This window comes from Columba livia, chromosome 12, assembly GCF_036013475.1.
Source record: "Columba livia isolate bColLiv1 breed racing homer chromosome 12, bColLiv1.pat.W.v2, whole genome shotgun sequence".
Lineage (NCBI taxonomy): Eukaryota > Metazoa > Chordata > Aves > Columbiformes > Columbidae > Columba > Columba livia.
The window spans coordinates 15,458,649-15,474,805 of NC_088613.1; the positions used below are offsets into that span (position 1 = coordinate 15,458,649).

Here is a 16,157-nt window from a genome sequence, read left to right on the forward strand (position 1 = left end):
CTTGTCTTCTTTCGTATATCACACCAAAGCCTTTTTTTTCCTTGCCATGTTTTATAGCCACAACTCTTCTGAAACACAATTAATGCATTTTGTTCGTATTGATTTTCGGTCTGTTCTGTGGAGTTCCATGACCGAACTCCTGTGCCAGCATTCAGGTGCACTGATACTATGTGCATGGGCTATAATTAGAGAGGCTTTTTTCTGATCCACAAGCCACATTCATGTGAATTCAAACATGTTTTGCCTATGTTAGTAGCTTTCTCTTTTGCCAACAGGGTGATGTAGGGCTGCCTGGCCCTCCAGGTCCCCCACCATCCACTGGAATACTGGAATTCATGGGATTTCCAAAAGGCAAGCAAGGAGAAAAGGTCTGTAAATTCGCTTTACAAACCCTCCCCCTTCCAATGCTCCTTCATTCAAGGCTGAATGAAATTACTGGACAGCGAGGGCTCTTATATTTCCAAATCAAAATCTTTTTCTGTACTAGTTTAATCTGCCAGATGGCTATTGAATAAATATATTCTTAGCTGAGAGCATTGTGGACCACTGGAGAATGCACACCTCTCAGAAGGAGAAATCTGAAAGCTAATTAAAGATTTTCCTCATTAATCCTAAAAATAAATGAACTGTAGTGTGTTTCTGTTGGACCTGTGAAATTGTGTAAAGTGAAGCAAAAAAAGCCAAATCCATTTAGAAAAATAAATAAAAGCTCCATCACTTTTGCTTTGGCTATGATGCACACTACTCTGAAATAATCAGATATCTCTCCTTTACTCTGTTATCCTGACATTTACTGAGATACATATTTAGCTCATCAGTGCTTTTATAAAAGCTGTATGGATCTTGAGTTAAAGATTCTCTATATGCATGAAATTTAGGCATACTGAATTAACTTGGGACCTATACAGACTGGTTCGAGAGCCCAGTCTGAGCTTGCCTAAGCCCCTGCGTAAGTCATGGGGGAGATTGTCTTACTTGGTGGAGTCATATTAGCGTGAGGTGGAATTCAAACAAACACCATTCCTTTTGCCTCGCTCTTGAATTTGTAAGCAGGATTCTGAAGATATTATGCTATCTCATCATATATGATTTCACTGCTTTTGATGAAGGGCTGTGCATGTTCCGGTCCCCTGGATGACGAAAGGAAATGCGTCTGGATTTGATACCCAAAATCAGCAATTAGTGGAGGGCAGCAGAACAATAGTTCCCGAGTAGTGGCCGCTGAAGCCATAGGAAGTGGTGACAGACAATCTGTTGCATGCTTTGTGCTGAGACTACGCTACAGGGTGCATCAAAAAGATGGACCCATTTTGAAATTGCTATATCTCTGCAACTATAAACTGCCCATGAATGAAACTCTTATCATTTGAAATGGGAGGCATAGAGTTTTTCACCTCAGAACCAGAGTCACAGCACTGGTGACCTCGGCGGAAGAAGAAACTTTGAGAGGCGTTTGGGACAAATTCAACTATTGTCTCAATGGTGTCTGTACAGCAGGCGAAGGGGACACAGAGCATTTAAATGGTATAAAAAGCATTAAAATGTTACTAAAACTTGATAACACATTAAACCATTTGTAAATTTTTGTGTAACGTGTTGCCATCGTGAAATATACTGCTTGGAAGTTGGGTCCACCTTTTTGAAACACTCTGCATATCTGGCACATGATGAGGCAGATCAAGTATACTTGCTGACAAACGAATTGCAAGGCCTTACTTTAGGAGTCAGGAGCATGATGAGTGAGTGGATGGGGAAGGTCGTGCTTTCACGGACACAGTGATTTATTGTGTTTACTTCTTCCCCTTGTCAGGGTGAGCCAGGTCCTCAAGGATTCCCTGGAGAAAAAGGATTGCCTGGCCTGCCGGTAGGGACAGAGAAGAGCTGTTAATATTAAGATATGCCTGGTGTGGGTTAGATGGTTCAACATCCTCTGAGTAGCTCACAAGGTCTCTACAGGAGTTTCTAGGCAACAGAGTACTTTGAAAATCTGATTAACATGTCCACAAGACTTTCTGAAAAGTGTAACTGTAATCTGATATTTTTTTTTGTCCTGGAGATACAAAGAAGATAATACTGTCCTATTATAGATGTTACAAAGCAGCCGTCATTTCAGTACATGTAATCTGCAGTTTGCAGAGACCTGCAAGTATACATTCCCTTTCCGTGGCCACTTGATGGCAGTGTTTCTTGATGTCCCACATGTATTTTTTTTTTACATAGTATTTTTTTTCCTTCAACGAAGCCTAAACATATTTTTTATTCTTTTATTTTAAAGTGGTAAAGCACATGCAGGTCTTTCTGCTTGTCCATATATATCTAGTTTTCAAATGGGCTGTTTAGCATTAGTGCTCATAAGCTTAGAATGTGTAGCATCTTCTCTATGAATCAAGAGCAACAGTTTGTCCCTGGATTCCAGAGAACTATCTCCCAGCTTATAACCTTTTGTAAACACAGGTTATTTTGATAAGTTTAGGGAATAAATATTTTGTGGAAGTTCTGACTAATAAGATAAATTGTTTGCCGGTTTCTTCAACATACAGATGTTCTTAGTAGAAAGACGTGCAAGAAAAACCTGTACACGAAGCACAGTTTGTTATTAGCCTTTCTGGACATGTTCCATTATGTGCATGTTCAGCTTTATGCATCACAAGAGGCCCATTGAGGCTGGCAGGGTTGAACATATGTGTGAACTTAACCACAACCATAAGATATTTCAAGATCGAAGCCTGAAAATTGCTTAACTACTGTAACACTCACTGAAATTAAATCCTGGTGTTCTATCTCTGGATTGAGTCTTCTTGCTGACTGGGAAAAGCACCAAACATTTCCAAATGTTGAGCGTGAAGATGCTTGTTTTGTGTCATTCTTAGGCTTTAGAAATGAAAAGGCATGTTCTGAGCACTCCCTTGAGCTGCTGTTAAGAAATGAGATTTGAAATAATTTCTAAATGTAGACTACAATAGACAGCAGCACCCTATTCTATTAGTAGATGGATTTGTGCTCAATGTGTTTTACAGCTGAAATATTCGGTTCCAAACAGACCACAGATTTAACGTTAACATTTTTCTTCAGGGCTTTGGAGGTGTTGGAGAGAAAGGAGAAAAAGGTGTGCCTGGCTTACCGGGTGGCAGGGTAGGTAACTTTACAAAGTCCTTAAATGCCTGTTTTTGAGCACATGAAGTGGGACTTCCATCAACAGCAGCATTCCCAAAGCATGTAGGAGACGTAGCTGACAGAGGACTGGGTGCCACAGGAGCCAGCGCCATACAACAACAGAACCAGTAGATAGTTCTTATCTCAGTGAAGCCTCAGATTAAAGGTGGGATGAAATCTGTACACAGACAAGGCAGTCCAAAAAAATAATACGAAAGTATTTAGTGGATGTCTTCATACTTCAGGGCCTGTGTTTTTCCAGGTTTTTTTTTTTTTGAAAGCTTCACAGAAAAGGAAGCTTGCAGGAGGTCTAAATAAAGAGGCCTTGCAGGGGCTTTAAGGAGCTCTTAACCAGTGCCAAAACCAGCCATGGGAGAACAGGGATGGATGGATGGATATTTGGGGAAGAATTGGGAAAGCTGGCAGTCAGTGTTGGTCTAACTAGTCAATGTGGGAGCTAACGGCATGCTCCATTGCACGCCAGCCATAGATTCTTCAAACCACCATGACCCTGCAGAGATGTGCTTGTACACAACAGGCATTCTGTTCTGCATGTGCAGAATAAATTGTCCAGGTAGAAAGTTTTGATTGTATTGGTTTTCATGGCTTTATAACTACAAACTACCTGCCTTACTTCCGAGTAAGCTGAGACTCTGTGACTTATTTCACTTGAACTGCTGATTAGAAAGACAGTGGCTAAAGAAGTTAAGACTTCTTTTATCTAGCTATTCTACTGAATTCTTTCAATTATGATCGTTAGTATTTGGGAGATATGGAAAAGCAGTGGTAACATCTCCTTTTGAAAGTTATAACTTTTCATTCTTTGGTGCTGAGATATTTGGAGCCTGATATAATAAACCCAGGCTGAGATGGAGCCTCTGAAACGTAATGTTTTTTCCTGTTTCAGGGTCTTTTGGGCCTGGACGGATCTGATGGGATTCCCGGAAGAAAGGTGAAGTTTCTTTTTTTGTTTTTTACTGTGCTTACAATTACAGAAATCGTCTGCTTCAGATCCACTGACTTCCTTATTTAGTGGCTCCAAGTCCTCTGGTGGATGAATGTACCAGCCTTTATTAAACTACTGAGAGCTAACTAGAAAGTCCATGTAGAACTCTAGATCCCTTTAACTGTCTCTCTCATTATCACTACATATTCAGAAGACCACCTCCACAGATAGGAAATTGTACATTCCCTCCTGGAACAATCAGCTCTCCCACTTTTCCCCTTTGGGGAGTGGAAATGGCTGAGTGATCAAGTGGCTGAGATGCAGCAGTGGAAATTGCTCAAGAAAGCAACTTTTAGAAATACGATTTTCCTTTTGCAGCCTGGAATTCTGTCACTTTCTTGCATATTTTTTTTTATGCATGTCCTTTTCAAGTTATACCGAAGATGATGGTATCTACAATGTAATCTAATTTATATCTCTGTGTTAAAAAAATATGATTAAAAGCAAGTCCTTTTTGACACGTTTCTCAACACTACTGTGCATGGGCTATCTTGGGGCCTACAGCTGTCCAAGACTTCAGAATCACAGGCAAGTTTAAACGTAAGGTTCCCTGCTCTGCAGCTCTTAGAATATCCCCTTTTGTTTGCAGTGGCAGTGGGGTTTGCAGTCTGTGCTGGGCCAGGCTGAATATGTGACCCAGGAAAGAACAGTAGTCACTGCTGTGTAGATTGCCAGCCACATATCCAGAAGGGGAATTTTGGTGTCCCTGAGAATGTTACCAGGAAGTGGATAACTGGAGAGCTGGATTTCCCAGCGTCACTTCAAAGGTTTTGGTGTCAATAATTTGTTGGAGGAGGAACGGTGTGGAGGGGAAAGTGTAGGGGACAAGGAGAATAATGTTCTGGACTCCTCACTGCACAATCATTTCTACAGTTCTCTGAGAACTCCAAGGTGTCCTGATTTGGACACACTCCTGCCTGCTTGCAAGTTTCGTGTTCTCTACAGCACAAGGAGGCCTAGAGGAGCTCTGGTGTTTTGTGAGTGCTGAGGAATTGATGCTATCAGCTTTCTCTTTATTTTTTCTGCAAATGTTTGGTAGGACAATTAATTTGGTTTGTGATTCATGTCCAGGCACTGCAAATGTCTCAGCTAACAAATAATGCCACTGCCTTATTGTCTCACTGTGTAACAATGTTCCCGTGTGTGACTCTGCAGGGTCATCCAGGTATTCCAGGCTATCCAGGACTGGATGGAGTCGAAGGCATGAAGGTAACTTCTCACATTAAAATACTACGGCTTTGCTTTTTTAAAGATATTTGCATGAATGAATAAGTGTCATTGCCCCAATCAAATATCTTCTTTATCTGTGTATCACTGTAATTTTCAGTATGTTTCAGTTCCTCATTTACTTTATAGTTAAGGGATAAAAATGAATGGTTGCTGAACTATGGACACTCGGATATTTTAATACCTTTTCAATGTTCATTCGTGTAACTTCATGACTTAGAACTGTAGATGTAGTCTCTCTGGTCTCCTTTATCCTTACAGCAATGCCATATTTACTGGACAACTGAGGCTGATGGATGTTAAGATAGTTGCCAAGGTTATCTGAAGTCTTAGGTCACAGATGTACAGGTATTGACAAGCCTGAAAAAAACATGTTCAATTTCTTATGCTGGAGATAGGCAATATATAGCAGACATTGTCTGGGTATCTCACAATTCAGGCAGACATCTGGAAACAGAGTGGAAAATGGTGGGATAGTAGTTTGCTGTGAAAAACTCTTTATCTACCACCAGGATTGGTATATGGTTGGCAAACATGTGAAGTGCAAGCACTGATGGACTTCTTTGTGGAGAGCACGTGGAAGAAGCAGTAGTGCAGGTTGATACCGTGGTTTGTCACAACTTGTTTGTTCTACCTGGGTGGTTTTATAGAGGAATCCATTTACCTGGAAGCTCCTGTTATTGACATTCAGGATTCCAAGGCAAGAGGTAGCTGCAGTGATCACCACTTTTAAAAATGGATTTGTTCATAGCAGCTCTCTTGCTTTTACCACAAGGTGAACAAATGTCATCTGCCTGTTATTGGTCAATATGCTGATATGATAAATGGTCTCCAGTACACATGGTACATACATGCTTCCTATTGAGGTAATGGGATGCCTTCAGAGGATGGATGGATGGATAGAAAGATAGAAAGAAAGAAAGATAGAAAGAAAGAAAGATAGAAAGAAAGAAAGATAGAAAGAAAGAAAGAATCAAGCAAGCAAGCAAACACTTTACCTGAAGCATCCATCAGCTTCATCAGACAGGAGGGAGATAAGTCAGGACAGCACATGACTTTGAAGAGAGAAGAAAAAAGTGAATTCTTCACCAAGACAAAGAGTGATGGTCAGTCAGTGAACGACCACAGGCATTGCTACCACTAGGCAGCCTGTTTCCTGACAAGCAGTCTTCCCCTGCGTCACCCATCTGAATGTGGTGTGAATCTGTTTTCTTTTACAGGGTGAATTAGGTGACATCGGTCCCCCAGGCCCTCCTATCGTTATTGACAGGGAAGGTGTAGTCATTTCAGGTACATGTTTGCATTTTGTTTTGGAACTCATCCAAAGCACTTCTTCTGGTCCAACTTTCCTTCTTACTATATTTTACTGCTTTTCAACATTGTGTATTGATTCTGACCCATCCCTTGTTATTTTTCCTTTAACATCTATGTTGTTGACCTACAGATACATTTGGCCCCATGTTTATCACTTCAGAGTTCACAACAAACCTTTCACCCCCACATTGCAGAGTGATACCTTTCAAGACAGGGTGAAATGCAGAGCCTGGGCAGCTGTGTGTGAGCACAGCGGAGTGCTGTGTGTCCACTTCTGTGTCTGTCTTTGGTGTACCAAGGAAAAATGGGTACTCTGAATGTTATTCTGCTATTATTTGTCATTCAATGTGGTAAGAAAAGTGTTGAGAAAATGAGCTTAATTAACACCACAGCTGAATGAGACCTGGATAGGAAGAGTTTCTGAAGCTATAAAGGTGAGGGGGCAAATTGCATGGTCTCTCCTATTCTTCCTTCTTCTCATGCAGTCAAGTTTGAAACAACCTCTAACAGGTCAGGAGGAATTTTTCCTGTTATTGTTAACTTTGACTAACAGGTTGCTGCTGATGACTTTGCATCCTTTGCTGTCAAAGCGATCAGTGGCCACTGGGATAGTTGATTGAACAGAGTCATTCAGCAGAAGTTCTCATGAGATTTTCCTCCTTCTTTTTCTGTATCTGTCTAATTAGGTGGCCCAGGTGACCCTGGAAATCCAGGAATACCTGGTCCTCCAGGAGATGAAGGGATCGGTGGTTTACCAGGCCTTCCAGGAGCTCCAGGGTTTCCAGGTCTGGAGAGAGGTAAAGCAGCTCCTAACGGTGCCCTTCACAGGCTGTGTTCTGTGTTTGGTGCTGAGAAGGCTCTGTGGGTAGTGGCCTGGAGATGGTGAAGGTACAGGAGCAAAGCTTCTCTCTGCTCCTTCGGCTGGCTGTTTTGCAGAATGCTGTGTGAGACATAGGAGGCAGGGTTGACACACAGGGAAAACATGTACGTTGACTTGGATGGGAGCAGAATTAGTCCTACAATAATTACAGCCTGCGTAAGTCTTCGGGAGTGAATGTTCAGTGCAGCAGTGTACACAGGAGGTTGGTCGTTTAATTTCTATTTTGAATGAGTTGATTGGCAGAACATTTCCTACATTTTAAATAATAGCAAATGTTTTTGAGAAATACTTTTTTATGACTATTCATATTTGAAATAGAGAAACCCACTGTAGGTAGAACCCACTTGTCCCACCGAAGATCTCACTTGAAAGTTTCTGTTTCACTTGAATGTCATCTGTGAAGTCCTGGCCTGCAATGATCCAGAAACTAGGAGCTACTCAAGAAATTATCTCACTCAGTGGAAATCAGAAAATAAATAAAACACAGTCTTATGTAGGTAATTGTCTAACTGATCAGTGGGACTTGAATGCAGCCCTGTGACGTTTTATGGGTGACAAAAGGAGGGTGTAAATGGAAGCCAGTTGATGCCTCAAATTAGTACATTTTCCTTTGTGTGCAATTATAAATTGTTCAGTGCTGACATGGATGTGGTTCAGACCACAACAGTAATTTTCATAACATTAAAAATACTAGAATGTGTTTGCTGCTGGAGAGCTGCTCACTGTGTCATTGTTGTCTAGATGGAATGGGCCCTGGTGGGTCTCCAGGTGTTCCTGGTGTGAAGGGCGAAGTGGGAGAACCAGGAAGAGCAACGATTGGATTACGAGGCAGTCCTGGCAGCGTTGGTTTACCGGGTCTGCCAGGAGCACCAGGATTGCCTGGTTCACCACGTATGTATATTTTTAACATCTATTTTCGTATTGGATTCAGAGTGAAACGAGACAAATAACAATTTATATATTTATTTATTTGCAAGTGAGGACTTTTTGTCTGTAAACCTTAGATGTTCAGTTGACACCTCACTGTGATTGTAACTCACAACCTTAACTATATACATAAGCAGCCACCCCTCTGAAGTAAGAGAATACAGCTAGTAATTGTTAGAGTGGTAGCCTGAGAGACTGAAGCACAAGGTTATCTAGACACAATTTATGATACAGAGGACTTTGAAGTTCTAGGCTCATCTTCTACTGGTTTAGATAAAGAACAGACCATGACCTTGTGAACACCTGGGGTAAACGTCTTGTCTTGTGAGTACGTATTTTGGGTACCAGGTGTCAGATAGGATGACTGAAGAGATAATTTTCAGACCTAAGGAAATCTGATTTTATTTGTACATGGTCATTTGTGTGGATACCCTGAATGAATTAATCATGCATTGTTCTGTTTTCCTCAGAGATCGAGTGTTACAGGAAAAGGGTTGATTTTACACAAACCTTGCGTTTTACCATTCTGCCATAAACTGAGTTCAAACAGCCTGTTTTATTTTTGAGAGCCAGCCTTTCAAAACAGGGCACACTCCAGCAATGGAGCCAATGAACATGGTCTGATGAAATGATTTTCTGTGGAGAAGAAATCAGTGTCCCGTTGTCAATAACTGTTTGCTAATCAAATCCAGCTCATTTTTCTGCAGAGTCTGTAAAGCTCCTGTAGCTGTTTTTAGCTGAGGGTTGCAGTTTGTTTGCATGGAACACCAGCGGGTGCTGGTCAGCACTCCATCTTACTGCTGTCGCTGAGGGGAAGGGTTTTCAGACACAGTAGTTTATGGTAGATCACTTTCCACTGCTGCTACTGTCAGCTCATGTTTCGTTCTATTCAGCATATAAAGAGATATAGAAAATAATCCTGCAGTCATAAAGCGAGGGACAGGGAAAGTCCACTTAACCTTTTTGCCATTTGCTCTCTTTTTTTGAGCTGCAGCAACTTAATGAGAAGTTGAGGAGCTCTGCAGAAGGCAAGTGGCCCTGGGGATGACTCTACCATGCCAGCAGCAGCCATGACACTGCTCTTACATGATAGCTTCTGTGCCAACAGAAAGGGAAATAGCCAGTCATCACCATCACCAATGCTCTGATTTGTGCCTTCAGCTTCTATCCATATGAAACTCTGCTTCTCCCAGAGCTGTAAAAGCACATCTGCCATGAACTAAGTCATTTGCCCTTCTTTATACAACCTGTTCACAGTTCGGTTAGTTCTTCAACGAGCCGTTAAGTCTTTGAAAAAGTGCAATGGTAGAGCAGTAGAGGAATGAAACTGTTGCATCCACATTGTGAGATCTTTTGCTTTGCTCTATGAGAAGCTGGAAGCCAACAGCTGGCCGAGGGCTGCAGCCTGTGCTGTCAACCAAGTTCCATCTCCTTGTGTAACTTCCACGGTTGCAGTTTGCTCGGGTGCCATTTCTCTCAGTTGTATAACGGACATTGTAAGTAATTAGTGAGCTGGAAATCTAGCCTTCTCATGGCTTTTGCTTGCTTGCTTTCTGCTTGTAGGCCCTTCATCCCTCCCAGCCACAATCCTGGATGGAAGGCCTGGGGTCCCAGGGGAGCCCGGACAAAGAGGGCTGCCAGGAGCTTTGGGTCCCAAGGGGTACAAAGGTAATTGACTCTTGTTTTGGAACAGCCTTTCAGCAGTCATTGGGCATCAGAAAGTTATTTACGTGTGGTTCATGTCCTAAGGGATGAGGTGGAAGTGTCTTTATGACAAATCGCAGGAGGTTGAGGCGGATTGAAGAAGCCAACGGCCTTTACAATTTAGAGGGACTTGTGCCCGGCACTGCCAGCAAAATCCTGTTTCCTACTTCCTACCCTGCTCAGGCAAATGAGCAGATAAATATGTCATACCCAGAAAATTAGCTAGGTTATACCTTAAAACCATAAGGCGTAATGAGATTTGGAAATAAAATCTTGTTCACTGCTTTTTGCAATACGGGCTGGAAATGACAGAGAAACTCAATTTTATTCTGTTCTGTGCTAAAAATGATGAGAATTTGGGTCTTGTTGTATGATAGAACCAGCAGCAAAAGCCACAATGATGCAGACATCACTGTGCTTTGTTTGGATCCATGGCCAGTTATGATTCAGGGAAATATGAAGATATGCAGCTGCAGGTCATTGTAACCTACTGTGAGTGGGAGTATGAACTTGTTTTCTGTGACATATAACTATCTCTCTCAAAAAAAAACCCACAAGAAATCTGTCCTAAAACCATCTATTTAGGAGAGTCTAAACCTTTCGGAAGAAGTGCTGAGGTTCATGCTGCACATGGTAATTTGGTTGTGGGTATTGCATAGAAATTAACCTGGACAAAACCCAAGCTCCAGTTGCTTGACGCTCACATCACCTGAACGGAGCAGGCACAAAATCAAATCCTGGGAGAATGGCTTTGTGCTAATGGAATCAAATACTGCTTCTGGAGCTTTTGGAACTGAAAAGCGTCTTTATCCAAATGAAACTGAGTTTGGAGTGTTGACTGTATTTTCCAGGAGAGGCAGGTGATTGTGCCTGTGATGGAGGAGTTACAAGAGTTGGTCTAAAAGGCATCTCAGGTCCAGCAGGTCCGTCGGGAGGCCCTGGTGTGCCGGGGAGTAAGGGCATTGGTGGAGACCCAGGCACTGTGGGTGCACCAGGACTGCGAGGCCCTGCGGTAAGGCAGGAAGAGTTTATACTGGTTGTCACAAATTAAGGGAGAAACAGTGTCCGTGTGCAATGGCTGCTGTTGACTGCAGTGAAAGCAACACATTTTTTGCATAAATTCTTCTACTTGTTTGGATTAAAAAAAAAAAGCAACCCTGAAACTGATATGTGAAAAGAAGCTGAAAGTAGAGAAATTATCACCTATAAAAACAGGAGAAATGGTTATTAAGTTCTGAGTATTGCATGTTTAGCAGTCAAGAGGAAAACAGTAACGATTACTCATCCCAGGGCTTCTTGGCTGTACGCGTGCATGGATTAGACCCAGGGCTCTTCCTAAGTGAGGGCTGGCTGGGGAAGCAGATACACATCTGCATGGAGAGAAGACCTGAAAAATGGAATGGTGAGGTCTTTCCACATCATTGCTCGTAGCTATAAAAACTGTGTGCCATAGATGCCGTCTCCTTCTCAGCTGCTGTATGCTAAATGCATTAGGAGAGTTGAGCTGTGTTTTATGTGAAACAGCAACCATAACAAACAGGATTTTCCAAAGTGCTGAGCATTGCTCATTGGCAGCATTCACTTTTGAAAATCATAGTCCATGAAGATACCAGTCTTTTGTCCTCAGAGTATCTTTATCCATGTCAGTAAATACAACACACCAAGTAACAAGGAAGAACGTTCAATACTTGGGCCCTGTTATATCATGAGTGATATAATGTTCCCAGATGCCATCCAGCATTGCTGTCACTGTGGTGCTACACGCTAGGCTTTGGCAATAGTGACTTGATTTAAATATTTAAACATTTGGAAATAATTAAACCTCTTTTTTTTTTTTTTTTTTTTTAATGTAATGTATACAGTAGGAAACCCTTTGGCAGTTGTTTCTAGCTCCAGTCATTATGTCCTATCCTCATGACATTTTTAAGCAGCAATGCCTTTGCTATGCACATTCATATTCTTATTTCTCTATGTTTTGGTGCGCAGGCTTCGGCTGGTCAGCCAGGCCTTCCAGGCCTTAAGGGAGAAAAAGGGGATTCGTCCTACGCAACAGGCAAAGGTGCCCGTGGGGACCCTGGTGCAACGGCACCCAGAGGACCTTCGGGCATCCCAGGAACCCCTGGCAGGGATGGACTCCCAGGCTTGCCAGGCCCACCAGGCCCTCCAGTAAGTTCCGGTTAATTTAGCAGCAGTGCTTCAGAATTGAAGTAAGGAGCAGAGGCAATAGAAAGGCTTGGCTTACTAGTCCTGATTAGCCTTGTGGCAAGTCTCCAAATACATAAAAAGCTCACAGTCCCTGAGCACAAATTTGTCTTGGTCGGGATTAATAATTGGTGCTCATTAAACTTCTGGCTAGCCAGTCAAAAGATAAAATTCCAGTAGTGGGGTAGTCTGTAATGCTGTTTTATGTTGTGTCCTAGAAGATGAAAGATACTGTAGGCATAACTGTGGGTCAAATCTTAGAAAAGTCACGTGAGAATCTTTTTAATTAAAAAGAAAGTATATATCTTTCAAATATGTATTTTGGCAAATACAATGTAAAATATTATTTTTAATAGTCACTGAGTTTTATTTCATTTTGAAATAGTGATGGATAATTTACAGTAGTTTCCATGTACCTTCCCAGGCCCATCTGCACCTTGCACAGAACCAGCCAAACTCTTACGCGTTTGTTAAAATGATAGTGGTGTGTATTCTTTCTACATTTCTTTGGTTTCCAGCTGTGACTGTCTTTTCTGTGCACAGGGTGATGGCGCGCTAGGTTTCCCAGGTGAAAAAGGGCTGCCAGGATTGCCTGGCTCCAAGGGCCATCGTGGAGAAACTGGTTCTCCTGGCGTTGGATATCCAGGTCCTAGTGGAGTTCGTGGGCCAGCAGGTGACCCGGGAATGGATGGGTTTCCAGGACAAGCAGGTCTTCCAGGCCCTCCAGGTAGGTGTTGCTGAGTCTGCCCTTAGTTTGAAAAGGTGCAAAGCTGCTGCAAGCCAAATGGCACTCAGCTTACTGCTCTGGTTGTAGCCAGCCCAGAAGATTGCATCAGATTAAAGATTGCTCTTTAAAATAATGGAAACTGGTTTGTGGGCCCACCAGAGCTCACACAGCAGCCACAGTTTTCTCAAGTTGTCATGCTCAGGAGGACACAGATAATAAGCAACAAATACTCAGACAGTACTCATATACTAAGAATGTTGGATGGAGCTACTCACTGTTGGTGGAGAACCATTTTACACCAAAGGCAGTTAGGAAAATTGATAAAATTAGGTTTTTAATGAGCACAACCTACTTCCTTGTCCAGGTAAACACAGTAACTCACCGGCAGCTGAGACTTCTGACTCAGTTTTCAGAACTACTACTGTTATTCAAATAAGAAGGGCTACAGATTTTAAATTTTTTTTTAAAGAAGAAACTGTAGTACATTGTACGTGTGAGCGTACGGTGAATAAGACATTGCCGTGATGGCTGTGGAGTTCAGTCATGACAATGCAGTCAGCTCTGGGTGATGTGCTTCCCTGAGGTCGTACAGTTTGGATCAGTTGGTTTGTCATTATGTGTACCTAAAGCATACCATAATGACAAGTGATAAAGCCAGTAAATGTAGATTTGATAATTTTTCATGTGCAATGTTCTGTGTTCATTCTCAGCGTTCAAACTGAGTTAGATGGGAAGTCATATGTCTAAACATTTATGGAAGATGTTTTCATAACAAAATGACTGCACAGAGCTAGTCCCAATGTCTTGATTCCAGGTCAGCCATTTAGGTGTAGTTTAAGGTAAACAGTGTTTTTTTCTATGCTGCTGCTGATTTTTGGTATATTTCCCATTCTGTGTATAATTGGGCTTGTAGGTTTATAATGCAGTCAGTACCAATAATGCAGAATCAATAATATATTTGCAAGCATAATATTGTTGCACAGGTTTATGGACTGATAAACTGATGCTCTGAGCAGTGCAAGGAGTTGGCGGGGAAATCTCAGACCCAGAGGGAGGTGAGAGCCAGCCCAGAACAGCACCGGGGAGGTTGCACAGACATGCCGGGTGGCATGTTACCTCACATCAGTGTCATGCTGGGTGTTGTTACGGGGTGAGGAGACAGCTAGCATTCACGTCCCCCTGGAACAGTCTGCATAAGCTCTTTTTCCAATTCAAGTCACATGCTAAATGCTAAAAGCTTTACTAATTCATAGCTATGAATGCTTGCAACTTTGTTTGGTAAATTGTCTCTTACAAAATCCACTAAATTAAAATTGCATTGTAAGATAAGTAAAAGTAAAATGCTCTGTGCGTGATGTGAACTCTAGATACTCTGTGGAGCACATCAGAAGCCAGCTCATTATGAACGTGACATCAAAGCTTTGCTGACAATGAGTGGTCCTTTGTAGACGAGTATCTAGAGACAAAATATGTGGGAAAGTGTGAATAAGTCATTAGCCAGTTCAGTTTGCACCTCCATAGAGATGTATAAGAAAACTTGCAAATGCATCATTCTCTCCATACTACGGATAATTTGCATATATTAAAAGGCCCTTTGATGTAGTAAGTTTCATCTAATATTAAAGAAATGTGTGTGGGTGGAAGAAATAATAATTTCTTGTACTGCCCAGGCTGAAAGACCTTATCGTGAAAATGAGGAAAGGCATTAAACAGAGATTGTAACTACTGAAGTTACCACTGAGGAATTGTGCTGGAGTTCCTGCCACATGCAGTAATACAGGGTGAAGCAGTTTTGCTTTGGGAAAGTAACTCAGTATTTTATAAAAAGCTAGGCTGATTTTACCTGATATTATGAGATTACTCAAAAGTGTTGGGACTGCCTATATTTTGTTTTTATGCCTGACATGGTGGTTTAATAATTGTTTAATTTCATTGATACTGGGATATTATTGTGTAAACTGTGATAATGTAGGATATTAAGTATCGAGGGGAACACTAAGTTTTGCTTTTATAAATTTTACACTAAGCCTTGCTTGCATCATTCTGCAAAACACACAAGGAAACAGTCCTATTTGTTTTTCAGTTATCCTCACGTGAAATACCCATTGTTCAGGTATCCTACTGCTGGCTAGTAATGTCAAATACAGAACAGACTATTGTACAGAGTTGTTTTTGGAAAGGTCACGTAAGACAGTCCTTAAAGCCGTGTGATGTGAATGCAAATATTAATTAAACTTCCCTTTCCTTGCCAGTGGCTGCCCTGAATGCTTGCTTTTCGAAAAATGTCATTCTTTATTGCACTGTGTCTGAGGAGGAAATGTCTCAGAGATGAACCTCAACTTCCTGGTTTATATTCAGCGTCAGGCTCACACAGGATTGCAGAAGACCAGAACTGGAATTTTTATTTAGTGTCCCTAGCATTTACCTTAACAAAAGAATGCCCTGTCAAAGCGTAGCCAAGTGCAGGCACCAATGTGTGTGTTACAGTTGGCAGTCATGGTACTAGGTGCCCATATCCATTGAAAGCATAAGCTGGATCATGGGTATTTTAGTTTTGGAAGCTCTGTTCTTAAAGCTTGTGCTGGCTACAAAGATGAATTGCTGCATTCCTTGGCTTTGTGTAAGAATGGAAGTGTTATTGCAACTCTGTGTAGATATGTTATCATGAGTATAGTGACTTTGAAATTAATTTTGCTCTCAGTGAATGCCTTACATCAAGGTAAAAGTGGTGTATTGAGAACTGACCTTTGGTTCTATCTCATCAAAGTAGAAAATGTTCTCGTGTTTCCTTCAGAATTCACATAGCATCTCCTCAACGTGTGAGTAGATGAGACACCCTGGGGGTTGCATTCCCTCTTATTCCCTGCTACCTCTCACTTTCCACGAGCCTTGTGTGTTGCTTTATACCAGAGCTGATACCTGTTAGCAGCCCCCAACTGGCTAGAATTTGAGATTAAGATTTTTCTTTCTTCACTGATTTGATTGGTTTTATCCAGGAAATAGTTTGACTCAGGGTC

General features: G+C 41.7%; 1 protein-coding gene across 2 annotated transcripts in view; it reads left to right on the forward strand.

Annotated features, from left to right (window-relative positions):
* COL4A6 (collagen type IV alpha 6 chain) overlaps positions 1–16,157 on the forward strand; it is a 125,054-nt gene that overhangs the window by 89,158 nt on the left and 19,739 nt on the right. For both annotated transcript variants that reach the window (XM_065077908.1, XM_065077907.1), the window contains exons 12-23: positions 276–368; positions 1,811–1,864; positions 3,073–3,132; positions 4,061–4,105; positions 5,315–5,368; positions 6,607–6,676; positions 7,387–7,497; positions 8,322–8,471; positions 10,071–10,175; positions 11,063–11,223; positions 12,198–12,377; positions 12,957–13,140. In XM_065077908.1, the coding sequence (XP_064933980.1) occupies positions 276–368; positions 1,811–1,864; positions 3,073–3,132; positions 4,061–4,105; positions 5,315–5,368; positions 6,607–6,676; positions 7,387–7,497; positions 8,322–8,471; positions 10,071–10,175; positions 11,063–11,223; positions 12,198–12,377; positions 12,957–13,140 (1,267 nt within the window). The remainder of the gene's footprint in view (positions 1–275; positions 369–1,810; positions 1,865–3,072; positions 3,133–4,060; positions 4,106–5,314; positions 5,369–6,606; positions 6,677–7,386; positions 7,498–8,321; positions 8,472–10,070; positions 10,176–11,062; positions 11,224–12,197; positions 12,378–12,956; positions 13,141–16,157) is intronic.